This window comes from Callorhinchus milii, unplaced genomic scaffold (assembly GCF_018977255.1).
Source record: "Callorhinchus milii isolate IMCB2004 unplaced genomic scaffold, IMCB_Cmil_1.0 Scaffold18, whole genome shotgun sequence".
NCBI classification, from domain to species: Eukaryota; Metazoa; Chordata; class Chondrichthyes; order Chimaeriformes; family Callorhinchidae; genus Callorhinchus; species Callorhinchus milii.
The window spans coordinates 5,484,504-5,510,467 of NW_024704759.1; the positions used below are offsets into that span (position 1 = coordinate 5,484,504).

At 42.9% G+C, this 25,964-nt stretch overlaps 1 protein-coding gene across 2 annotated transcripts in view; it reads left to right on the plus strand.

Moving 5' to 3' along the window:
- The first annotated feature begins 996 nt into the window (after window positions 1-996).
- Window positions 997-25,964, plus strand: part of gnas (GNAS complex locus) — a 69,462-nt gene continuing 44,494 nt past the window's right edge. Inside the window, exons 1-4 of one of the 2 annotated variants that reach the window (XM_042341705.1) lie at window positions 997-1,250; window positions 2,574-2,646; window positions 4,252-4,306; window positions 5,717-5,836. In XM_042341705.1, the coding sequence (XP_042197639.1) occupies window positions 1,106-1,250; window positions 2,574-2,646; window positions 4,252-4,306; window positions 5,717-5,836 (393 nt within the window). In that variant the 5' untranslated portion in view covers window positions 997-1,105. The remainder of the gene's footprint in view (window positions 1,251-2,573; window positions 2,647-4,251; window positions 4,307-5,716; window positions 5,837-25,964) is intronic. The other variant, XM_042341706.1, reaches the window with a different exon arrangement.

Below are 25,964 nucleotides of genomic sequence, written 5' to 3' on the forward strand. Positions count from 1 at the left end.
GGTGCAGTGACGCCGTGTTATCATGTGAGAGTGGAGGTACCCATGGTTCACTGTGCGAGTTGCCCCACCCGTTTCTGCTGCTCTCTGTCTCGGAGCACATCCACAGCGGTGGCGGCCTGAGCTGCTCGGTGTAAAAATAGATCGTGTGAGAGAGAGAGGGGGAGAGAGCGGGAGAGAGAGAGAGAGAGAGAGGGGGAGCGCCTGGGAACAGAGGGCACGGCCTGGGACTCACACTCAGCCGCCACGGGCCGCCTCGTACCCGGGCAAAGCATCGTAACCGCCCGGGAGGGGGGGATATCCACCCGGGGGTGGGGGGGCATCACAACCCAACCCGACCCGACCCCGGCCCTACTACCCCACCCGACCCCGGAGCTGCAGAGGGACCTCAGCTGATCGGAGGAGAGTAATCCCGGGAACAGCCTGTCCCCCGGGGGAGGATCTCGACCCACCGCCCGCCCGCCCGCCGGGGGGAGAGAGATTACCGGCGAGGGAGAGAAGAAGGAGGAGGAGGAGAGGAGCGGCCCGGCAGCAGCCGCAGGAAGACGGACGTTTACCGTCGGAGGAAAGGCCGCCTGTTCCCGACGCGCCGCTGCCGGCTGACGTGCCCCGGGAGAGGCCGCCCTCCTGCCCCGGCCCCCGGGCGGACAGCGCCCGCTCGCTCTCTCGCTCTCTCTCTCTCCAGTGAGGGCCTACAGGCGTCGGGCGGGGCCGAGTCCATGCCTTTTCCTCTCCCAGCGGCTCGCTAAGCAAGCCCGAGGCTTCAAACCCGGCCCTAGGCCCCGGCGGTTCGCCTCTCACCCCCGCCGTTAAGTGTCCGGGCGCTGACCCCGGGGCTCCGAGCCGTCCTTCCCGCGGGGGAGAGAGAGAGAGAGGGAGAGGGTTCAAGTCCGGTTTTCACGGCCACGGGTTTATTTCGTGCGGAGCCCGAGGGAGAGCAGCGTCACTCTCCGCGGCACTGAGTCCCGGGAGCCGAGGGGGCGGCGGCGGCGGCCGGGGAGCCTGTGCCGGTGGCGGGGTGGCCGTGCGGTGCGGCGGGGAGGGGGCTAACCCGGCGCCGGCGCTCGCTGCTCCCGGTGGCGGCGGCGGTGGCCGCCCGACTCTCCCCATGATCATGGGCTGTCTGGGCAACAGCAAGACCGAGGACCAGCGGAACGAGGAGAAGGCGCAGCGGGAGGCCAACAAGAAGATCGAGAAGCAGCTGCAGAAGGACAAGCAGATCTACCGCGCCACGCACCGGCTCCTGCTGCTCGGTATGTCCGGGCCCGGGGGGGGGGGGAGGGAGAGGCAGTACAGACACAGACAGACACACAGACAGAGTCGTTTCAAATGTTTTTTTTATTATTTTTTAAAAAAAAGGCGATTCCTGTTCAGTGCGCGAGGATTTAAAACTGTGGAGGGAGTGGAGGTGGAGGGAGTGGAGGTGGAGGGAGTGGAGGTGGTGGAGGCTCGAGATGGATGGAGGGAGGGAGAGGGAGGGGAGGAGGTGAAAATAAACATGGAGGCTTCTCGCTGTCGTCGTTTAGAGAGGAAACCTAATTTTGCGCCGTGAGCTTCGCCCCCTCTCTCCCTCCCTCCCTCTCCCTCTCCCACACACACCCTCTCCGACATGTCCCCAAGTTTCTCTCTCTCTCCCCCCCCCCCCACCCACCCCCGAAGCTGGTTGACAGCACAGCAGAGAGAGTGAGTGAGAGAGAGAGAGAGAGAGAGCGCGGTTGCTGAGGGGGTGGGAGGGGGCGGCCTGGGGCTAACAGTAAACATGGAGGCCCGGGGTGGGGGGGGGGGAGGGTGGAGGGGGTGTTGAGGGCAGCGAAAATGCCAGTGATCCTGTGCTTCTCGTGAGAGTCCTCAATCTTTCATGAAATGAGCTGAGTTTTTTTTGGGGGGGGGAGGGGGTGGGGGGGGGTATGTTTTACACACACACACACACACCCTCTCCCCCACCCACCCACCCAATTTCATTAAAGATCCAGGTATTATCTTTTATTGAACACGAGGCCCCTTCGCGTTTTTTTTTCGGAAAAAAAATTATAAAAGCAGAGCTCGAGGTGGAGCTGCGGCTTCAGTACAAATGTTGGGCCGCTCATTGGTGCCGAGATTGGCGTCGGCGAATGTTTTTTTTTCCCCCTCTCTCTTATATTATATTGATTTTTTAAAAAAAATAATGATAATAATAATAATAATAATAATAGCAACAATGGCTGGAAAGGCTCCCTCTTCCCCCACGCCCCCCCCCCCCCCAGCGGGTCTGCTCTGCCCTCTTCCCCCCCCCCCCCTCTCTCTCTCTCTCTCTCCCGATGCTCAGGTCGGGGGCGGGTTTCGATCCCGTGAAAAAAGCTGCGAGAATCTCTTGTAAGAATAAAGGGAGAAAATGTCTGTGTGGAAAAGGAGCAGAGAGGGGGGGGGGGGGAGAGGGCGCGTTTCCAGGGGGTAGTAGTGAACGTGAGGGAGGGTCTGTCACACACTGAATGTTGCCTCTTGTTTTGTGTGTAATCTGTAATAAAATCCCTCCCCTTCCCCCCCCACCCCCAACCCCACCCCCCCCCCCCACACACAAATGGTCTGTTTTGTTGCAGGGGCCGGAGAGTCGGGTAAGAGCACGATCGTCAAGCAGATGCGAATCTTACACGTCAATGGATTTCACGCCGAGTAAGTTGCGGCTTTGTGTTGTTGTGAGTGTGTGTGTGAAGGTTTCCTGTCAAGTCAGGCCGAGGCCTGGGGGTGGGGGCTGGGGGTGGGTGGGGGGGGTGAAGCGAGCGCTGCTCCCCCGGGCCCTGCCCCGTCCTCTCTCCTCCTCCCTCTCCTCTCCTCTCTCTCTCACTCTCTCCTCCTCTCCCAACATGGCGGCCGGTATCAGCGCTCCTACGCGTTCACCCCCCCCCCCCCCAAAAAAAAAATAATATATATATCCCGGCGTTTGTCGTTCTTCCTCCACCGCCCGCCATTGGCTCCGCTCCTCTAAAACGGACCTTATGTGGGTACTGCGTTTAAAAAAAACACTCCCGGTAATCGGCGTGGCCGGTAGGTTCCCGAACATGCTGAGGGGGGGGGGGGGGTTTCAAAAAAAAAGAGGCCAAGTGTATTTTCATTGCCCCTCGAGTGTGTGTGTGTTTTTTTTTTGGTGTTTTTTTTTTAATCTAAAACCCCCCCCCCCCATGAAACTGTTTCCCAAGCAAATAATAATAATAATAATAATCCTCGCATTTGATATAGCGCTTTTCACGTCGGGAGGACGTCCCAAAGCGCTTCGCAGGACGCGCCGTAAAGCGAATCGACCGTATATTCGCGGGCGAAGCCAGGTTAGCGGACGTCGGTGGTCGTGGTCGGAGAAAGTGTCGTGACCAGAGCGTCTCTCTTTCCTCTTCAACCCTTTCTGTGGTTCTGCCTCTTACCCTCGCCCCCCCCCCCCCCCCCACGTGAGCATTTTGTGCAGCTCACTTTCCTCTCCTGAAATATTATTATTCAAACATAACTTAAATTAAAACCTCGCCCGCAAATATACAGTCAATTCACTTTACAGTATATTCTGTGAAGCGCTTTGGGACGTCGAGAAGACGCGAAAAGCACTATATCAAATGCAAGGATTATTATTATTATTAACTTCCGGAGAAGACAACAGAATTGTCGCATGCAAGATGATCAATCATTTGAAGGCTTATAAAAACACTACTTTGACAGCCAACTGTCTCCCATCCCGCCTCGGCTGTCACTCCCATCCCCGAAGTATTTGAAATATTTTCCAATGCAAAAGATGCTGTATCTGTGCAAGTTCTTGCGTTTATTTTCACACATTTTTGTGTTGGTTATTTCCATCTGAACTCAAACTTATTGAATTTACCAGTTGTTGTTTTCTTCCAATATTCGAGTTTGACTGGAACCTCGTTAATGAATGTAAATGTTGATTCTTGGTTTTATCGGTAGAAATTGGTCCTGGACCAGTGTTTTGTCAAAGAAATGTTTACCACTCTGAGTTCCAGGAAACTCAGCAGGTGATTATTACAGTTAATTAAGCTGAGGAAGCAAGTGAGTTAAATGGTGAGAAATGTACTCTTATGATTTAAATTGCTGTGGTTATTCCAGTGTATTACGATAAATTATTTTATAAAAAAACTGCTAAAGCATTCACTGTACTTTGAACTGTAGCTTTTAAACTTGATTTTCTTTTTAATTTTTTAAAGCAGATTTGAATATCCTAAGCACTAATTTAAGGCTTATAATTGAGGGAAATTGATTTTTATTCAACTTTTTTTTCAGTGAGAAAAAGCGGAAAATTCAAGATATTAAAAATAATATTAAAGAAGCCATAGAGGTAAATACTTCTGAAATGTTTAGTCTAAAGGAAAATGTTTTTAATATGCTTATGAATTTGCTTTGATGTGTTAATCAACTGAAACCAGAAAACTGTTGGTGATAGCTTAAATTACTAAATGTTTTTAATAAATGAGATGATAGTCACACCGATTTAAAAAATCTAATTGTTAGTGTGAAAAAATCAACCTAGTTTGTGTTTTGAAATGTTTTTGACTTAAATCCTGATGCTAAAGTACACAAAGCCCACATTGATAAAATGTTCTTCTGCGCGCTCGTCCAAATAATCCTGATCAAAGGAGAATTGATTCCGATATCTAACAGAATTCTTCCCCCTTCGCCTTTGGTTGGTAATAACCATTCACTTGAGAACTGAGTATTTGTATATATTACAAAGCTTTCTGGAATCTTGTGGATCTCAGATTGGTCAACACTAATATTTATACTAGTGGCTCTGTTCAATTTTGATTATGGGCTTCAGATTTAATTTACAGAAAATACTCATTCAGAATACAATTTATGGTTGTTTTCTACAGTGTGCTCTTAGCTATTTTATCTTCTCCCCTCCAGCTTTCACCTTAAAGAGCTGCGAGTGACCTGTTGCTCTTGAAACTCTTGTACCTATTCCCATGTTTTGGGAAATTTCCATCCCTGTTTAATGTGTACCATATTAGCTCTATTCCTGTAGATATAGCCAGATCCGAAACCCAACCATCATGCTTAAGAGTAACCAAAGTAACCAAAGCATGGTGATGGGTTTCTGCATGCATCAGACACTCGGCTGACCAAAAGAGAAAGCAATACAATGTACATTTTTTTTCATGTTAGGAGTATCTCTCAAACTGCTTAACACTGCTGGCTGGACACCTGAACTTGGAGTGGTGGCCAAAGGGGATTGGGAGGAGAAAGATAACCAAAAATACCATCTAGGTCTTGAGTCAAACCTGGAACGAGGCGAGGGAGCAATCAGAGGGACTCTTGAGACAGAGTTCCAGAGAGTGGGAGCAGAATGGTGGAAAGCCCGCCCACCGAAGTCCTATGAACTCTGTGGCAAATGTCTATTGTTTTCTCATAGGAACGATTCATTGGTCACCTAGTGGTCAATGATTAAGATAGGAGGCACACTTGATGGCTGTTTTAACAGCTCCAAATTGTTTCAGATTGCACTAGCTCTCAGCCTGATGGCTATAGTGCAAGAAGAGTTACAAACTTCAACTGATTAGGGCTTTTTAACACGGTTGCAAAAATTGGAGGTTGAGCTGGCCTGTGTCTTTTTTGCACAATTCTTGGTAAATCGGCCCAAGAGTAATGTTGACCAGGCCTGAGAGCAAGTTACTTTGTTGCATGATTGTGATGAGAAAGGGAAAAAATAAAAGCTTTATCAAATTTCTTTTCTCTGGTTTTGTTGCAGACGATAGTGGGAGCAATGAATACATTGGTACCACCAGTCCTCGTATCCAATCCTGAGAATCAGTTTCGATTGGATTACGTCCTAAACCTAGCAAATCAGAAAAACTTTGAATTTACACAGGTAAGTGACACAACACCTGCAAGTGAATTGTCCTCTGAGCTCACACTGACGCCCAATTGTGCTGAGTTTACTGAGCTGTAGCAAACCTTTGTTTTGAGTCTTTGGATAGTTCCAACATTTGAGCCCTTCCTTCTCTGGACTGAGAGCTTGTTGAGTTGTGGGGCTCCCCAAACTAACCAGACCTTGTAGTTGCATAGCTAGAACAATGATGCCTCAGCAGCTTACCACTATAAAGAACTGGTGTGAGGTATTTGCCAGGCTGTTGATTAGGGCTAGGGCCTTAGTTTGCAATGTGTGCACGTTAGGAATGAAGGGAGGCAAGAGAAACAAACAAGGTGAAAATGGGGCAAATGTTTCAGACCAAACTTGAAGACCTTCGTTTTCAAAAGATTGAAATTCCTGCAAGATTTGCATGGCATCTTGTTTAATGAACCCTATAAATATATATTCTGTAAATATAGGGCTTTGCAAAGTGCAGTCTTGAGTTCCTCAGCTTTTTGATTTAGTGTACTTCTGACTGTTGTTGAAATTGTCAAATGTTGGGCCAAAGGATTTGTTATCCAGTGGTCATAGGACTGAACTGGTAGTATTATAATGGAGTATGTCTAATGGAGTGTGTGTATTACAGTCGGGGTCTGAACTCGCAGATGTTGTCTGTTGAGCTAATTATTGTACAAGGTGCTCTGTTTCAGGGCAGCACCTGCTTGTTAGTAGCTGCAAAATGAAACATAATGTGAATTGAGTTCCTAGAATGTGCCATCAATAAGTTTTAACCCTTAAAGTGCTGCACAATTAGGTTGGTCAGCCTTTTTTGATTTGACGTGATTTTTAAACATCCAGAATTCTGTGATGAATCAGCGTTCAGTCAATCTTTTGACTTTTGTTTTAAAAATGTTGGTTTTGGTGTTCTGTTCGCCACTTTTTTTACTTGTTCTGACCTCCAATTTGGAAGGAAAAGAAAGCAGCTAAGAGAAACTTTTTTTTAAAAGAGGGTTTGAATAGATTGGGCAGTTAAAAATGATAAGAGAATTGGTGATTGATGGGGAGATAAGCATTGCACTGTATTAATTTGCTTTGTGAAAAAGTTTTAATCATTTATTTTGTGGTAGAGGTTAATGTTACTCATAACTTTAGGTAATACAGTAACACTTGCACACGTCTTATCTTTATAAAACGTGTAACAGCACTGGAGTCCCATTTAGGTTCCTATCAAAACCACTTAGATTTCTTTGCACTAGTCATATTAATCATCTCCTAACTTGTAACACCGCTACCCTATTCTGTTACTCCTGCACTTATTGGCTGCATTAAATTGTGGGAAATGACGCCCTAACCCATCGATGCATATGCATTTACCGACCAGATGCATTGAATCGTGGGAAACAAAGTACTTGATCCATTGCGCAGAAGAACTTAATTTCCCCTGATTCAATGTGATTCCAGTGCTTGCTGGTAAGTGAGCATGCAGCAACTGGATGAGTTGCATCACGAGATACGTAGTCTTGACCTGTTAACCCATGCATTGAATTACAATGCACAGTGTAGATTATTGATTAAATCAGATTTTATATGACTTGTACAGTTTGCCTGTACTGTAACTCAAATTTTGCGTATGTCATATTAGATGTTATGGACCCGACTGATACGACTTATGTGAATTTTACTGTGCTGCATTTCTGTAGTTTATTGCTGTAATAGTGTGCGTGTCAGAATCAGATGTGAACAGGAAACTTACTAAACAGTGGATGTTTCAGCTACCCTTGGCTTACTGGCTAAAGTCAAATTCATTCTCTGGATGTTACCAGGAATCCGACTGCTGGGTTTTACCTGCAAAAATGAATGTAGTTATTTTATTTTGGTTATAATAATGAAGTATAGTGGGATATTAGTCAGGATACTGCAGGCTCAGTTTTAATAAAAAAAAGACAAAAAGTGTAATTTTGTTGGTAAAAGAATATTCAGGAAAAGCTCAAAATCAAATGTGCTCATGTGCTGGAAGTATTAACCATTTGTGATGATGAATTCCACCACCTAAGCTAATGGCCCTCTTAGTGCTGAAATTATTCTTTGTAACCTCTTCTGATAACAATCCTGAGACTGCCTCCTCCCTTCTAGCTTCTCCTCCCCAGTTGGTAGAAATATTTCCTATTTCATACCCGTTCAGTATCTCCTCTCAATTTCCTCCACTCCAGTGTAAAAAGCCTCAATTTAGCTGAGCCTCTCTTCAAACGTATACTATCTTTTGCCTGATATCATTCTAGTCAATCTGCACTGCACCGTTGCCACCTGACTTTTTCTGTAATGGAGAGCTCGAAGTTTAAGAGTTTTGAAGAGATGTTCTGTGCAATTCAAGACAACCTCGTTTTTCTATTCAATACACCAGTTCATAATTCACAGATCCTCATTATCCACTTTGATAGATTTTGTTTTACTTTTAGTGATTTATGTGTTTGTACCCCTGAATCCTTTGTTCCTCGGTTCCCTTCAGTCTTTTACCTTCAGGTTGCGTTTCCAGTTCTATTCGTAACCCTTTGCTCAGGCTGAATATGGAAGATAGAATAAGCAAAGCAGTTACTTTCCAGTCCAGTAGGCTTAACGTTTGTGCTTCAGTAGAACAGTTGTATTTTGTGAAGGTATCTGGGACATTGCAGCCAAGAAGGTTTGATAGTTGCTTATGAAGGGCGCTATGTTGTTATTGAAAAGAGTAGAGACTTGGTGAATGGAATTTGACTGGAGGCTCATGGGTGGGTCATAGATTTGACAGGCTGAATGGTTGTAATATTCTAAATAAGTTTAAATTTTATATGCTGATCAATAACTCAGTATTGGTGTTAATCAGCTGAATGGATTTATTCCATGTTCTAATATGGAAAAAATTTCTTCCTGAGTGTTACGTTGAGGTTATGCAGCGTGGAACGCAGCTGCCAGAACATTGTTTAAAAATGTAATGTTAGATTTGAGCCAAAATGGCGAATCAATGTTTGCGCTTATTCTTTGGACTGTAGAATAAACATCTTTGTTTCTAGCCGTTGCTGTTGTAGCACAGTGATGTGCTGGGGTGAGATCCATCTTTATTTTCTATCTGTTAATTTTGAATCGCTGTCATTGCTCAATGTGCTTGTTTCCCACTTGTGGTATACCTTAAACGTTTTCTCTCAGTGTACTTACTGCCCATTGAGTTTCTTAGCCACTAATAACCATGGCGATTTGGGCCCAAAATCTATGACCTGATCGGACGACAATCTGCATTTTTACAACGAGAGCCACTTATCGATAACCAACCTTTAACTTTAGTGGGGGACAGTCAGGGCTCAGCTAAGCTGTGACAAGGCAAAGCTTCTTGAATGTTGTCAATTGATGCAATCTGGTAGGAAGACTGACCTTTCATCTCGCAGACCTGGGTTCGTATCTGGCCCAGTCTACTGCAGTGAAATCGTGCACTGCCAGTGGTAAGGGTGAAATCAATCTGTGAACGCAAAGTTGTTCAATTCAGCTGCGATTGGGACTAAAATGTCAATTTCTGACCTCAAGGATGGGCAGTAAGGAAACGAAATATCACATTAGTTCAGCGAGTGTCATTGTTTTAACAGAGGCTCTGATTGAAGTGGGGAGTACAAGAGCTCTACTCTGGTTATGTTGTACCTGCTTCAGGAGCTCTTGATTCTGATAAATTAACTGCTCAGAGTAGAGGAGCATTTAATTTCTTGGCATTGACAATCTTTGCTTTGAGAGAGAAGTTATTGCTCTCAACACCTACCTCAAAAAAACTGGAAGAAGAAATTACTTCATATTGAAAGTAATAGTTTCCTTTAAAGTTCAACTTGCATGTTGAATCAGTTTGTATACCTTAGAGTTCTTCCTCTGGACATTTACACAAATCAAACAAAACTGATCCTTTTCTGTTAAGCTCAACAACTGTAAGACAAAATGGAAACCTAATTCATTCCACTTTATCTTAAGATTTCATTTTGATTTTTCTATTTTTGTGTGACGAAGTTTACAATATTTGTAATCTGTTTTTGTAATTGCAGACTGGAACAGTTTCATTATTACTGCACTGTCGTTGCTTGGTTAATGTGGCAAAATATTGTGTGATGCTGTTAGTTGATGGACATTGACCATTGTACAAATGTGATATTTTTTAAATTGCTGACATTCTGATAATTTCCACTCCTGAAAGTGATTGATATTTGGAATGTTAATCTGCTATAATCCAAAATATCTGAATATGAAACAAAATAAATCATAAAGTAGAAAAAAAAACCATGGGGAGCAATTTAGTCCAGTCAGCTTCGATTACTAACTACCCCTCACCTCACTTTATACTAGCTGCACCCGTTGCAGCTTCACTTGCAACCAAAAGATCCAATACGGAATGTAGATGGACACACAGACAGACATTTCATCGTTATCTAGACTCCTGCGGGTGGGCACCCTGCCGGGTGGGCTCCAGAAAGGTGGGGGGGGGGGCTCCGGGAAGTGGGGGACGGGCTAGCTCATCAATGTAACTGGAGGGAACGCAATGCTTCCTTTTTGGCTCCTAATAACTCTGCAAGCTAATGTCCTCGTGGGTTCTGGTTCTAGCTGTATAAGCAGCAGGAAGCTGGCTGGTAACCTGTGTGGTTCCATTTCAACAGTATCTCACTGCAGTTTCAAGCCCCTAATGACTTGTTTCTGCCATCTCATCTGTGTTCTCTGGGCTGATATTTCCAATAACTGGGCTTGGAAGTTTTATAGATTTGATGTTCTCAGTTTGGTTGAAATTTGAAAAATAATGCACAGTAAATATGTGAATTGCTTTAGTACGGCCTCCCTAATTATTAAAGTAGCTCACTTGACAACCACATGCGACTTTATGAAGTGTTCTATAAAATGTGTGAGTAAACGTGCATCAATCCTCTCACGTAAGAGATAGATAATACTTTTTAAATGGAGTAAATGTGTAAGGGCTTGTGGTACGTGATTATGTGGTAATTTAATGTATAAATTAGTAAACAAAACAGTCCAATTTTAAATTAAATTTTGGGACTTGTTGAATCCCAGGCTCCAAATGCGTAGCATTTTAGAAAAGGTGATTGCTGTTTCCGTCGATGCAGTTAGAGTGTATTGTCTACACTTTATTGCTGTTAAAGAAATGTGCCTTTGGACTGGTGCAGTTACCTCCCACGATGCATCTTCCCAAGAACATGTTGATATGGGTTGGTTTAATCAAGACCAATTGAATTGCTTGATATGTAATAATAATAATCCTTGCATTTGATATAGCACCTTATCACGTCTTCGAGACATCTGAAAGTGCTTCATGTACATGAGTAAATGAAACTCAGATCCTCGCTGTAGGATCTACTTGAGCCTTATCTTCAGCAGATGGTGATGGAAAGGAAATGCCGTGAGTTATGCAGTAGAAACTATTTGGGGAAAAAATCTTTGCAGTTTAATCCGAACCTGGCTCCTAAAATACCTGTTCGTGCTAGTGGAAGCTTCACACTTGGATTCCAAAACGTAGACAAGGAGACTTTGAGGGCTGGAGGTGGGGGCTGTGCCTTGTGCTTCAGGCCAGAGCAGTGATTCACTGCGGCAGGCTTCCTCAACTGCTGGTGGAACTGCATCTGAAGGTTCCCAGATAAATTGAGACGTTGTGCTGTCAGTTGTCTGTGTGAAGGAAGCTAGTGTTAAAGGCTTCATTCCTCACTTCAATGGGCCTCCTCTCTTCCCCACCCAGAAAATATTCAGCCAAACCCAGCAGTTCTGCCTTCCTTCAGTGGTGGAGATTATTTTATTATCTTAAAAACTATAACTCAAAGGATAAGTTTGTTCATTGTTGGCAAGAACTTTCCACTTGATGCATAATAGTAACAGGAATAGCGTGAGGCCAGACAGCTCAAGGAGCTGCCGTTTTATTACATCATGATCATTCTCTTAATCCCATTTTATCCAGATTTTCTACAAAAAAATTAAATAAATGAATCTAGTAACATAATCTGTTAAATAAAATGTGATTGATTGGATGTCCAAGTGGAAAGTGAGGAAACGATATGTCTGATAGTTTTCACCTTGGCAGATCTGTCATTGGACTTCTATGTAAAATCTAGTGTTGCACACTAGCGTTTGTCAGATAGGGTGAGCATTTTATGTTTGATCGTTCCAAGAATTGTTACAGGATAAGTCTGGCAGCTCTTAAATTTCTCTAGATTATTTTGAACATCAAGCGGAAACTGATGAGTACTGATTTATAAACTCACTCAACCAATTGCGTTGCTTCATTCCACATCAAGAATGTCACTGCAGTTTCACATGCTGTACTCCCGAGGACTGCTTGGTTTAATGGACTACCATAGAGGACGCAGCACACATGCACGGAACACGTCTGTGTAGGCTTCTATGGCCATTTTAACTGAGCAGATATTCCTTTTTTTTACTGCTGGTTTTCATAATGAATTTCATAGTTTCTGAAAGCTCTAGTGGAGAGCGAGCATGGTACAGGCATAATGGTCCGGAAGGCCACCTCCTGTGCTGAAAAGCCTGACAAATTTGGCTTGCCGACAGGTAAACCTTTTGAACTGGTTAATTCTCAGAATTTCTGCGGCTTTTAAGTTTAGAGTATTGTGCAGATGTTGCATTAACCAGCAGGGCAGGGGAAAGGTTTTGTGGAACTGATTATATAGAAGTTTTAAAAATTATGTGGAGGTTTTGAAAATTGAGTGGTTTGAAGTAAATGAGGACCAGTTATTTCCACTGGTCAATAACTAGAGGGCATCAAATTAAGAACAAGGGGAAAGGTTAGATTTTGTTCACACAGACACTGATTTAGGAACAATTTTTTTACCTAATTATACTCGGTGGTTGTGGCTGGATCACATTAGGTTTTAAGAGAACAAATTTAAAATTGTGGTGAAAAAATGGGAGAACGGTTATTTCACAGAGATATCACAGGAAGTAACGATGGACCGAATGGTCTCTTGTGCTGTAAATCCGCCTCTGCCTTGCTCCTTCCCTCGCCTTCTTCAAAGTGCGTCTCAAAACCTTTCTCTTTGTGTGCCTTCCCAGTGGCTCCCACCCCTCTCAAATCCAACTCCCAGTTTGGGTGCAAACCCTTGACTGTTCAGCACTTGGGACATCCTCCTGACATGAAAGGTGATATATAAATGCCATTTGTGGTTGTAAATTTGTTCAGTTATATCATTAACAGTCGAGACAACATTGTAATTGATCGTTCATTGGCTTCTCTGGCGCTCACTGTTTAGAATGTTTAATGGAAGTTGCAGAATCAGACTTGTGTATGGTCTTATTTTTGTCAGGTGACTAGAGAGATTTAGATGAAGGTCCTTTGGCCTGTTTGATCTCGTCCTTCTAGAATACCTGACGATCCTTCTATTACAGCAACAAGCTTTTTTTAAAAAATGAGTCCATTGTCTAAGCCAAGATGCATTTGCAGAAGTAAAGACACAATATCGCACATTCTCGGCAGATGGAAGGTACTTTAAAGGCAGAAAATATTGTAAAATTGTTTTTCTTCAATTTATCTACCTCTAATAGCTGACAAAGAGAAACATAGGCTCAGGTGACTGAGGATTGAGTTATATTGCTATGCTGATAAGGGTGCGTGCGTGTTTTTCTAAATCACCTTTAACCTTTATTAGGATATCGGTAGAAGAATAATTGTTGCATTTGATATAGTTCCTGATCACATTGTCAATCTGTAGTGACTGTATTGTACGTGAACATAAAACACCTTTCAGTTTTCATCCACGTCATCTCTTGTGCCACAAGCCAATGTTGTGACTTCCTGTCCTCCTGGAGATCTTGACGTGTTCTCCTCAGCCCAGTGATGACATTTTCCTAATGTTGTGGCTGCACTTAATTCTGAAGCGTCCTGAGACGCCATCCAGCATGGGGACGCTGTATAAATCCAAGTTGTTGTTGTTGAAGGGAGTTAATCTGTAGTGTTAGATATTTAATTTGTATTGGCATAACTTTCAGTGCCATAACATTTGATTTAATTGGGAATTCACAAAGTTCCATGAATGTTCATTGTTAGCTTCCAGGAAAAGTTTGCTTGTGAGCTCAACTTACTCTAAGTTGGTTGAGCCCCAAATATTTACACATAGGTCACAAAATGTGTCTATCAGATGAAGAAAATTTAACTCTCCAGCTCCACCTCCTTGCCCACCCTTACTAACGGACATCGTGAACCTCTTTGTCTACTGGCACCATTCTCATCCATTAAAAAGCCATCAATGCCCCCATCCTCAAAAACCTTCCCTTGACCCATCTCTTTTCTCAAACTACCGTTCCATTGCCCCCATCTCCAACCTTCCCTTTCTTTCCCAGATCCTGGAACGAGTTGTTGCTTTGCTGTTTCTTCTTCCGCCACTCCCTATATGAACTTCTCCAATCTGGTTTCCATCCTGCTCATATTACAGACACAGTCTTAGTCAATGTTACACATGACATTCTCTCTGTGTTCTCGTCCTTCTTGATCTCTCTGCTGCCATCCATATTGATGACCACTATTCTTCTCCACCGCCTCCTCTTTGCTCCACCTTCATGGTTCTGTCCTTGCCTGGTTTGAGCTTCGCCTTTCCCATCATCTCCACTTTGTATTTAGCAATGGGTTTTCCACAAGGATGTTCCCAGAGATTAAGTTCAAGTTCCACATGCATGTGGATGACACCCAACTCTCTCTCTCTGCTTCCACCCTTGAATCCAGGACCATTGCTGTCCTGACGGATCTGAGGTCCTGGTTGAGCCAATTTTCTCCAGTTGAATGTCGACCAGATCGAGGCCCTTTTGCTTGGCTCCCATCAGCGCTTCCTCACCTCAGTATCACTATTCATGGATGTTCACTCCACCTCATCGAGACAGTATGGAACCTTAGCATCATGTTCGACCCACAAGAGTTTTTTAAATCCCACATCTGTGCCATGATCCATTCTGCTCACCCCCCCCCCCCCCCCCCCACCACCACCACCACCACCCACCTCTGCCACTATCCCTCCCCTCAGGTTTTTGAGAACCTCATTCATGCCTTATTATGTCCAGGCTTGACTGTGCTAACTCCCTGCTCGCTGCACTTCCCAACTCTTCCCTCCACAAGCTGCAGTTTATTCAGAACTCTGCAGCTTGTGTCCTCTCCTGCTCTAAGCTCCATGGCCCTATCATCCCCATCCTTGCCCATTTCGCTGGCTCCCCAACCCCAGAGGATTGAGTTCAAGATCCTCGTCCTCAATTTTAATGCCCTCCATAGTCTTGCTCCGTCCTACTTCTGCGACCCATGAAAGCTTCACAAACCTGTCCACTGCCTCCGCTCTGCAGAATAAATGCAATTTGTGTTCTTTTGTTGTTGTTGAACAAACCTAGATATATTTGATTCTCATATATATATCTCATATTCTCATATATCCATATATTTGATAGCTACAGCTATAGCCTTTCTCTGATTCGAGCATAGTTTGAATTGTCAATTTATTTGTTTTCTCTGTTAGGGACTAAATTAGACTGTTCTGATTCATCTTGCAAACTTTGCAGCTTATCTGAAGCTCCGAAGATTTCATTCTGTCAGCCTGACCTGGACTTAAACTTTGCTACTACAGTTGAGTGCTTAAACTATCACAATAGTCCGTCTCCTGACAAACCTGCTTCTAACTTGCTGAATGACTTTGATTTTTGTCACGAGAGTGTGTTATTGAGTTGTAAAGTGCTCGACTGACTGCTGTTTAAGATGCAACTAAGGAAAGACCTGCTTTTATGTAGGTTGTAAGAATTATAGGGTTTGACTATTAAAATCCGAAATATGTATCAGCCTTTACCTTTTTTCACCTTATAGATCTTGATTGAGTGGAATGTGAGCCACTACAAATGGCTTGTGGATTGTAGAAATGACAGCACAATGTTTGACAGACTCTGCAGAATGTGACCCTTTTGTCTGCGCAGAGTATTTTGAAATGTGTTTTCATTGTAGTTACAGAGGATACGTAAGTATGTCTTGTTCCTAGAATAGGAAGCTACTGTAGGGTAATAATGCAGCTGTATTGGGGATTTTGCAAGAGCGCCTCATCCCATCGGTGTTCATTATAAAATCTTGTGTCACATTTAAAATGGTTTGTTTTCTTTAGTTTATAAGGAGGGAGGGATGTGGGGGATGAAGGTGTAATATGCGTTTATGATTTAATTAAATGGGATATTAAGCCACTGGAGTGGAAGTATCAGCTCAATTGGAATTAATACAACTAAAATGATCTTCCTATTGCATCAAAATGGAAATGTTTCCATGAATGGCAGGAGTTAGGTTGCACATTTCTGAGCATTCGCTGAGTTAACTTTAAAGAAGAACAACAACAAGATTCCATTTATTGAGCGCCATTCACGTCGGGAGGACGTCCCAAGGCGCTGTACAGTTGGGTCAGGACCCGAGCAAGGGGGAAATGGTCCGGGGGAGGGAAGGGAGGGAGCGAGGGGGGGGGGTAGAGAGTCGAGAGGGGAGCCGAAGGCACGGTCAAAGAGAAAGGTCTTGAGACCGGCCTTGAAGGAGGAAAGGGAGGAAGCGGCGAAGGCACTGGGGGATAGAGTTCCAGAGCCTCGGGGCTGAGAGGCTGAAGGCCCGGCCACCGATGGTAGGATGGTTGAGGCGGGGGATGTGGAGCAGACCGGAGCCAGAGGAACGGAGGGTACGGGCAGGTAGGTAGGGAGATAGTAGGTCAGAGAGGTAGGAGGGAGCGAGGCCGTGAATGGCCTTGTAGGTGAGGATGAGGATCTTGAATTCGATCCTCTGGGGGATGGGGAGCCAGTGGAGGCGAGCGAGGGTGGGAGTGATGTGGTCGCGGTGTCTGGTGCGGGACAGTACACGAGCTGCAGAGTTCTGGATGACCTGCAGTGTGGAGGGAGGGCCGGGAAGGCCGCGAGGAGAGAGTTCCCATAGTCCAGCCTTGAGGTGATAAAGGCGTGGACCAGAGTTTCAGCAGCGTGAGGGGTGAGGTAACCTGCGAATTAGTAGATAACTCAAATGGTAAATCAAAATTTTAAATAAAAAATCAAAATTTTTGGTGTGGTTGAATGATTTGAAAACTGAGAAGGATTTTCAGTGCTGGCTGGAATTTTCTTTTTACCTTAAAAAAACAGTACGTTGTCTTGAGTTTGAGTGAGTCCAATCTAATCGGTGATTGGACAAATCTTAAAGAGTTTACCTGGAGCCACTTTGGCAGTTATTGCTGGTCCTCACCTTGTGTGCCGCGGCGCTGGAATAGTTATTAGCCTCTAGCCCTGAAAGTGAAACGCGTTAGTCTATGGAGTCTGTTCTGGAGGATACCTGCACACACTTGGTTAACATTGCTCTCTAAGGATTTTTAAGTGTAACGTTCTTTTGAATCATGGTAAATTTCTGTTAAATGCAGTTCAGGTTCTACAATTGACCTCAGCACTCCTGGCTTCAGTGCAGGCAGATCTGTTAAGAATACTGTCGTTGATTGCTACCCAGTGGTTCCTGTTGTAATACTCACATATGAATGTTACACAAGATCAGATTCCGCTGTGAGGCTCTCTGTAGTCAAATAGCCTGCAGACACTCAGTGTCTAGACTAATATGAACATGACCAATTAAGTGCAGGCTACGGACTCCTGTAAACTATTGGCAAAAACTAAATTGAGGTTATTGACTCAGAAGGAAATTATTTTCTCTATATAGTAACTTGGAAGTCACTACAAATGATTTTTTCTTAAAACTGCTCAGATGATTTGTTAAACCACAGCAGCAAAACTGAAGGAATTGGCAATTACCACCAGAACGTGCAGTTTGAGTTGGTTCCTTGAATTGGCTCAGCTGTGTCAGTTGTGGTTTCAGTTTATCATTCACTTTGGAGGCCACATTGCCCTGGCACCACCTGGAAGTGTGTTTTCTAAGTGAGGCCATCTATAGTTCTAAGAATTATGCGAGCTTTGGGGAAATGTCTCGAGGATTAATTGGAAATCAAGCCAGAAAATGTGAACCGCTTGATGGGTTTGCTGCTTTGCTATCACTCCCAAGATCTCCATTCTTGTTTTTCTGTAAAAAAAATCTAAATACCCAGAGCAATTTGAAAACTGAATTTAAGAGAAACCTATGAGGGGACTTTTATAGATTCATATAAAATGCTGAATTGATGGTAAGCGGGGTAATGCAAATGCCAAACCATACTTTCAGATCAATACCCCATGGCAACAGAACAAGAAGACGTAGTTCTGGGTTGTGGATGGAAGTTTAGAACAGACTCCCATTTTTCTACTGAGGTTAAACAGGTTTACCAGGAATGTGGTTGAGATCAGGACACTGTTTTTGATTTAAGAAGTAGTTGCATGCTGTATTAAGAACGTGGTATCGTGGATGTTCTAGAATTATGTTTGGTCAGCCAAGTCTCTGACACATGCAGATACCCATCACCAACAACAACAATTTGCATTTATATAGCGGCCTTCATGCTGGATGTCGTCTCAGAGCACTTGGAGTACCGTTCTTAAGAGTACACCAAACCATTTGAGTTCCACATATGTGCGGTAACTACCATGGAAATTTGCCTGGGAATGGAATGTGCACTCTATGCCTGGTGGGTTGCACTCTGCTTATTTAATTCCAGAAACTACTCCATAGGTTAGAGAGAGCCAAGGCTTAGAAACCCCAGAGTGTGCACTGGGATATTGCTGTTTAACCAGCTAAAAACCCACAGCTTGCCATTGTTTGGCAAGCTTCCTACTGGTCCAGCTAGCACTACCCAACCCATTGGGCTTTGGCTTGCAGGGTTAACAGGAGATGATTAGGAAGAATCCCTGACCCCAGTGACTGTCTGCCCCTGTGAGTCCTGCCCAATGAACCAGCATGAATGGTCTGTCATCAGCAGTGCCTTAGAGTACTGTGGACCCACCTGGCCCTGAAACCGGACTACCAAGTTTGGAATATTTGTAATTTGTTGTTGTTGTGGTTCCTCCCGCCCTCCCCACCCATCACCAATTTTTTTTACATAGAATTAAAAGGTATATCAATGGTTAATATAATTTGAGATCTCTCCTTCACCGCATTCTCTTCTCTCACCTCCTACCCCCCCACTGGGTCCCCAATAACAGTAGCTGCTGCCGGTTCGTGCTTCTCATGTCTCCAGTTTAATTCTGTCAGTCACAACTTTGCTTTTCCTATTTCAATTGTTTACGTCTGTTCCTCTTTCTGACGTTTTTGGCAGCTGCCACTGAGAAAAATGGCCCATGGAAAAGTTAGTGAACCATACTTATTCTGATAGACTGGCTTCATGAAGCATAATCCACTGTGAATTGTTGGCCGCTTGGTGCATTAAGGAACCATTAAGCATTAAAGAAGCATTAAGAATGGGCCGAGTAAGGCAAAGGACTGTGCTGTAATAATGAATGAAAAATAGGATCTTACAGGACCTTATCACAGAAACTACTATTGAATACTATACTGTAGGTTGTTTTAATGAAAGCAAAATGATGAACAGTGTGGCAAAAAGGTCTATTTGTTTCATTAGTTATCACTGTTGAGTTTCATATTACAGCCCTCTCACATCCTACAGTACCTACAGATACTTTGGTATCAGTGTGGANGGGGGGGGGAGAACGTACAATAATCCCAACCATTAGTGAGGCAAAAAGGATTTGGTAATGGAAACAATAGGAGATTAAGGGTGGAAACTTTAAATTAGAATGGCTAAAAGCTTTTCTGTTGTTAATTTCTATTCTACCGTCGTTAGTGGTCACTCAATCCATGACTGTCTGGGACGCTGCTGTGCACAATTGGCTGCTGTGTTTCGCGCACAAAATATACAATCAATTCACTTTGCAGTATATTCTATGAAGAACTTTGAGACAGCTCAAAAGAAGAGCTATTATAAAGCTGTGTATGTGTCAATTGGGGTTCGAGTGGTGGATGGGGCGGTGTGTGGTGTGGCTGGAGGTGAAGAGATAACCTGCAGTGCTTCTTATTGAGCTTATATTCAGTGTGGAGCAGCATTAATACCCAAGAGAAGAATCAATACTGATTTCCTGTATGCTACATTCCATCAGCCTATTAGCGATTCTTTCTTGGAGGGATTTCTTTTTAGTTATGTATGATGAGTCGACTTTGCTTCCTAGCTGATTAGAAGCTCGGAAAGTGAGATTATTTGGTTGGTGATGTTCAGTCAAAACAAATAAATGAAGGTATCTTGAGAACGCTGGCCCAGTACAAGGGTTAGCACTGAATATTTAACTGTTCAGGAACAGAATCCATATTTGGATATGTTTGTGCAGATTGAATATTTTGGCTACGTCAGCTACATGTCTGTGTGTAATTTTGTCACAAAACACTGAAGCCCAAGATCGGTGTGCAGATTGCACTTTGAATGCTGAGGAGTGAATTGGCCATAATCCTGCAATAGCAGAAAACACTGCAGGAGAACAGTGGCTGAATATTTGACTATCAGAGTTCCTTATATTACTGTCAGCTATCTGCTATAAGTACACCCTAATCTTTTTGATAAGATGTTGATTTTGATGTTGGAGGAGCCTCTGAGCGTAGACGAAAAGGGTTTTTCACTGGACCTATGATTCTTCATGTACTGCTCTATCCAATGTTTGTCTGTCACTGAATTTTCTCCTGTATCGTCCTGTGTGCATTTCCTTAACAGGACCAAAGTATAAATCTTTGGAAATGTGAACAATGTGTTTGAGCACTGGTTTCATAGATCAATACTGTTGAGTTACTCCACCTAGCTCTCATTGCTGATTTAACTGGTTACTCAGTTAAATATTTTGCTGCAGAATTACATCAGTTGTGGTTGTCTTTGGTAAAGATTGTATTTGGAGATTTACATGGCATTTCTGAACCAACAAGCAGTGTATTATGAAGAACAACAAGGGTTACAGAAACCCTTACTTTCTTACAAATTTTTATATCTGGTTTCATGGAGTCCTGTAGCTTAGAGGATAGAGCACTTACCTCACAAGCAAGAGGACCTAGGTTTGATTCCTGGGCAGGGTGAAACATTGGGCAAGTTTCGTTACTCCACACGCCTCTGTTTACCTTGCAGTAAGTGGGAATCCAGTTGTTAATTGATTAGCGGGTTGCTTTTAATAATCTCTTCCAAAAAAAAAAAAAAATTTGGTCACTCAATCAACGAGTGTTTGTGGGACACTGGTGCGCAATTGGCTGTTACATTTCACCCCCAAGATAGTCAATTCACTTTACAGTATATTCTGTGAACTGCTTTGAGATGTCTCAAAGGTGTGATCAGGTGCTATATCAAATGCAAGGATTATTATTTATTATATCCCATTAGTTCAATAGTTGACTGGGTTTTCTTAATTGCTGCAATTCATGTTATTTAAAGAAACTGCGGTATTGTCATTCGAATTAAATGCATTCCTTTTATTAACCACTTGCTGTACTAATTGCAGCTATGCTTGCAACCAAAGGATCCCATATGGAATGTAGGTTGACGCACAGACAGACATTTCATCTTTATCTATACCCATCTGGGAGGACTCTGCACATTAAAATTTTGATTTTGTTGTTGTTGCCGTGGCTTAGCTTCGCCTGTGTTCTTTATTTTGTTCCCGATGCTTGGTTGTGTGCATGCTCTGTGACGTAGGGTGCCCCGATCAACCGGTGTGGACAGCAGGTATAACTGCAGTATATGCGTACATACATAGGTGCTCTGTGACTCATGATGCAACAGCGCCACTTTAACTCGGCGGCCACCAGCCATAACTGCAGCGAAAAACTGAAAATAATACATGAGCAATAGGAGATACCTGAAAACAAATATGCCCATGTCACTCCCAATTGCAGGACCGTTCCGATGAGGTATAAATCATGTCTCTACGTCAATCAGTTATCGAGATCCTTCTTGAAGCGCAGACAGTTTTTTTTTAGTATAGAAGATAGATTACCTTACTTAATACATTGCAGCTAGCCACCCAGTACAACTAATGCTGTGACTGGTGCTTTAACCATTGCCTGGCCGAATTAACAGACATTCATTGAAGGTGAATGTAATGCATGCGTTTCCAACTTTGGAAAAACTGACATTTTCTACAGGTGTGTCCAAGGATTAATGTCTTGTTTTGTTAGAGCATTGCACTCTGCACTGGATATATTTCCATTGAATTATGATCTGCTTTTTACTCACATACTTAGAAATGAGAACATAAACTAGGAATAGGTGGAGGCAAGTCACCCAATCGAGCCTGTTCCACCAGTTTCCTAAATCTTGGCAGAACTTTTAATTCCAATGCCCCACCCTTTATCCATACCATTTTAAACCTCTATATACTACCCAATTCTGTCTGTCTCTTTTAAAGATCTCTATTGATTCTGCCTCTATAGCTTTCTGGGGCAGAGCATTCCACATCTTCATAAGCAAGCCTCTGTGTGAAGAAATGATTCCTGACCTCAGTTTCAACTGTTAGTTTTGATTTTAAGGCAGTGTCCCTTGTAATGGATCCCTCAACCAAAAGGAAGAGTCATCCACTAATTTACACATTTACTTTAATTATTTTAAGCACCTCAATCAAATCCCCTTAACCTCCTCTGCTGTAAGAACTATAACCTGAGCCTATTAATCTGGTCATCATAGCTGAATGACATTCAATAATCTTCCTACAAAGGTTTTTTTAACAATCGTTTCTCCCCATCGAATCTTGAACTTTTCCTGAAACAAACTGCATGTGATTGTATGAACTATTTCATCGTTAATTATTGTTCACCATGGAGGAAAATCTTACGCAAGATCCCTGGAACTACTCTGCTTCCGGTCCCATTTCCTTTTGAAGCTTTTTTTTGCTACTCTAGTCATAGAACATTTTTTAAAAAAAGCACGCCCTGTCACATCTCACTAGTATGACAAGGCAAGCTCTTGTAAAGTGAAATACTTTGCTAAACGCCACAGCATATGACTCAGCATCGCACACCCACATCTAAAGTGGTCTGACAATGCTATTTTGATAATTGGTGTATTGTCCTGATACTGATGTTCATTTATTCTGAATATGAAGTACAGCTTGATAAGGAGAGCTTTTGTTACTCAATTTTTTTATATCAAAGAAAGTATTAAATGGTTTTGTAAAAACCACTGACTTTTTTATCTGGACAATTAGTAAGTGCAGAGCTATCTAACTGTTAGCAATACACCGTGGCCTGCTATTCTGAGTTACGTGGCAATAATTCATTTGTGCATTGCTGCTTGATCTTGAAGCTTGAAAACTTCCTGATATACAGTAACACTCTTAATCCTTTCTTCAAATGGCTTCAACTCACTCAATATTTAGTTTTGAAGTTTCTTTCCCTTGTTCCAGCGCTGAGACAAGAGGTGACAAACACAAAGTGTGCGAAAGTCCATTTTAAAAGAAGTTTTAGCTGTTGGATTACTCTCTGCATTTGGCAGAGAAGTGTACCTTGGCGATAGTTTGGCAGCATATGCATAGCCTGTCCGATTTTACTTGCTGCTATGTTCAGAATCTCAGAAGTGAGAATGTGTTGAGTTGATGAGTGGGTGAACAAATATGTTGTGGGTTTGCTGATTGAGGGATAAAGAGGTTAATGCCAGTGATTGTAGTGCAATTCATGACATTAATCAAGCAATTTCCCTGTTTTTTCCCCCTCGCTCCTTCCGCACTTTTTTCCTCACACCCCCCACCAAATTCTTCTGATCTCATGGTTTGTAAGATGTGAGATCAGCTGCCGCCTTTTCTACCCTAACTGCATTCACTTTGTTTCTAATTCATCTCATTCTGTAAAGGACTTTGAGACCTTTCTTTCGCATTCATAGGTATTATCTTGGTAATTGCTGACATAGGTTTTATAAATAGAGGCATTGAGTACAGAAGCAAAGAAGTTCTGCTAAACCTTTATAAGTGACTGCCTCAGCTGGAGTATTGTGCACAATTCTGGATACCTCACTTTAGGAAGGACATTAAGGCCTTGGGAGGGTGCAGAGGAGATTTCCCAGAATGGTACCAGGGTTGAGGGACGTTAGCTATGTGGAGAGAAGCTGGGATTGTACTCCTTAGAGCAGGGAAAGTTAAGGGGAGATTTGATAGAGGTATACAAAATTATGAGGGGTTTTGTTAGAGTAGATAGGGAGAAACTTTTTCCCCTGGCAGGTAGGTCGGTAGCCAGGGGACATAGATTGAAGATATTGGCAAAAAAAACAGAGGGGGGAGTTGAGAATTTTTTTTACACACAATGTTGTTACGGTCTGGAATGTACTGCTTGAAAGGGTGGTGGAAACAGATTCAATTACAACTTTCAAAAGGAGATTGGATAGATACTTGAAAAGGATATGGGGAAAGAGGGGGGTAAGTGGGACTGATTGGGTAGTTCTTCCAAAGAGCTGGCACAGGCACGATGGGTCGAATGCCTCCTTCTGTGTTGTAATATTTGATGATTCTAGGTGGCAGTGGCTATTAGCACAGTGCTGCTACCTTGGAATTTAAGTGAATATTTTGAGCTATTTCACTGGAGGTGCTATGGTTGACCTCAGCTGACATCAGTCCTTCATTCACAGGGCCACGTCATTGACGTGGACCAATAAACCCTCAGCCATGAGAGGCTGGTTTCTTGTTAGGCTGGCTGGAAATTAGAAAATTGCAGTCGCCTACACCTTCCTTCCCTCCAGCTTCAAATTGATTTCCCCACTTTCTTCCTTGACCCCTTCCTTCTCCCTCCCCAGTTTTGTACTGGGCCTTTTGGTATGTGTGTGTGAAAACACACGTCATCTCTGTGATCTGTAATAATACTGCACCTTCAGCCATGTACGTGAAATATTTTGACTGACAGGTAGTTTAACTTTTATAGTTAATCTCTAATTTTAAGTGTCATCTTCTGTAGTTTTACTTAAGTTTCTGTTAATCTGCTGCTTTTAATGTTCAGCCAAATTGTTTACTTTTGGTGCGATGTGTATTTAAATTGCTGCTGCAGTTTTTGTTAAATCTTATTTGTGCTCCGAAACTTCAGCAACTCTTGTAGAAAGTATGGGAGCAGTCAGTGAATTGCTGTTCATCACTGTACTAATCTTGGTCAAACACATTATTTTTTTTAATTAAAAATACTCAACCAAGTATAAAACCCTTCTCCCCCTGTTCACTAGATTTCCTCAATATCTTGACAATTCCTCAATATCAATTTTTATCTGACAAACCTTTTTCTCTTGCCTCTTTGGAAATCCTTCTTTTAGGGTAACCTGTTCGTTTATCTGTTTGAAAGCATGACATCACTGGACAAGTTTGCTGCCACTACCTTTTAATATATATTTCTCAATATAATGCTCAGGACTGCTTCAGTCCTCTCAATCTTTGTTTGTAAGTGATGGAAGGTTCAGGGTTCACAAGGAATGTCCTTACAATTGGGATTCACTCTGCAGACTTGATGGAATTGAAGTTGAAATTCAGAAGTTATTTGCAGGTGTATTTCTGATAGATATTTAGAATTCTTTTAAAAATCTATGTTTGATTACATTGGTATTGTTTCCAATTTCTTGTCATTGATTTTGATCTGCATTGCACTCAACAACAATTTGCACTTATATAGCGCCTTTCACATATGGAGAAGATCTCAAAGTCACTTTTATGAAGACTGGGAACCTGGGCTGGGAGGGATCTGGGAGAAGAGGTAGAGAAGGCGCTTTAATCTAAATATTAATTAGATTAAAATATTTTACATCTTTTCAGCAAATACTGTAAAGTTAATAACTATTTTGTGGGTAAATGCGACAGCTGACCTGTGCAGCAATGTTCCACAAACAGCTATCAAATGAATCTGTAAAGCCGTAGAGGTTGCATTATAGGAAGGGAGATAATTGACACTAATCCTTCCACCGAGCAGGTTTGCAAGCTCCTTTCTTGCTTCCTGGATGCCTCTGCCAATTGTGACTGTAGTTCTCGATAAGCCTTGATAGTTTGAGTAAGAATTCAGTAACAATTGATACAGTGCCTTAGCAAGTCATTTGTCTCAAGGTATTTCAGAGTTTTCTGTAAAGTGCAGTGGCAGTTTTTGGGTGAATGCCGTAAGATAATTGCGTATAGCAGTGCCCCTTAAATAACCATATTCTGCCAGGGCTATAGGCAGAGCACAGTCCAGCATTGATTTAATCCTCCAATGTGTACTGCTGTAATC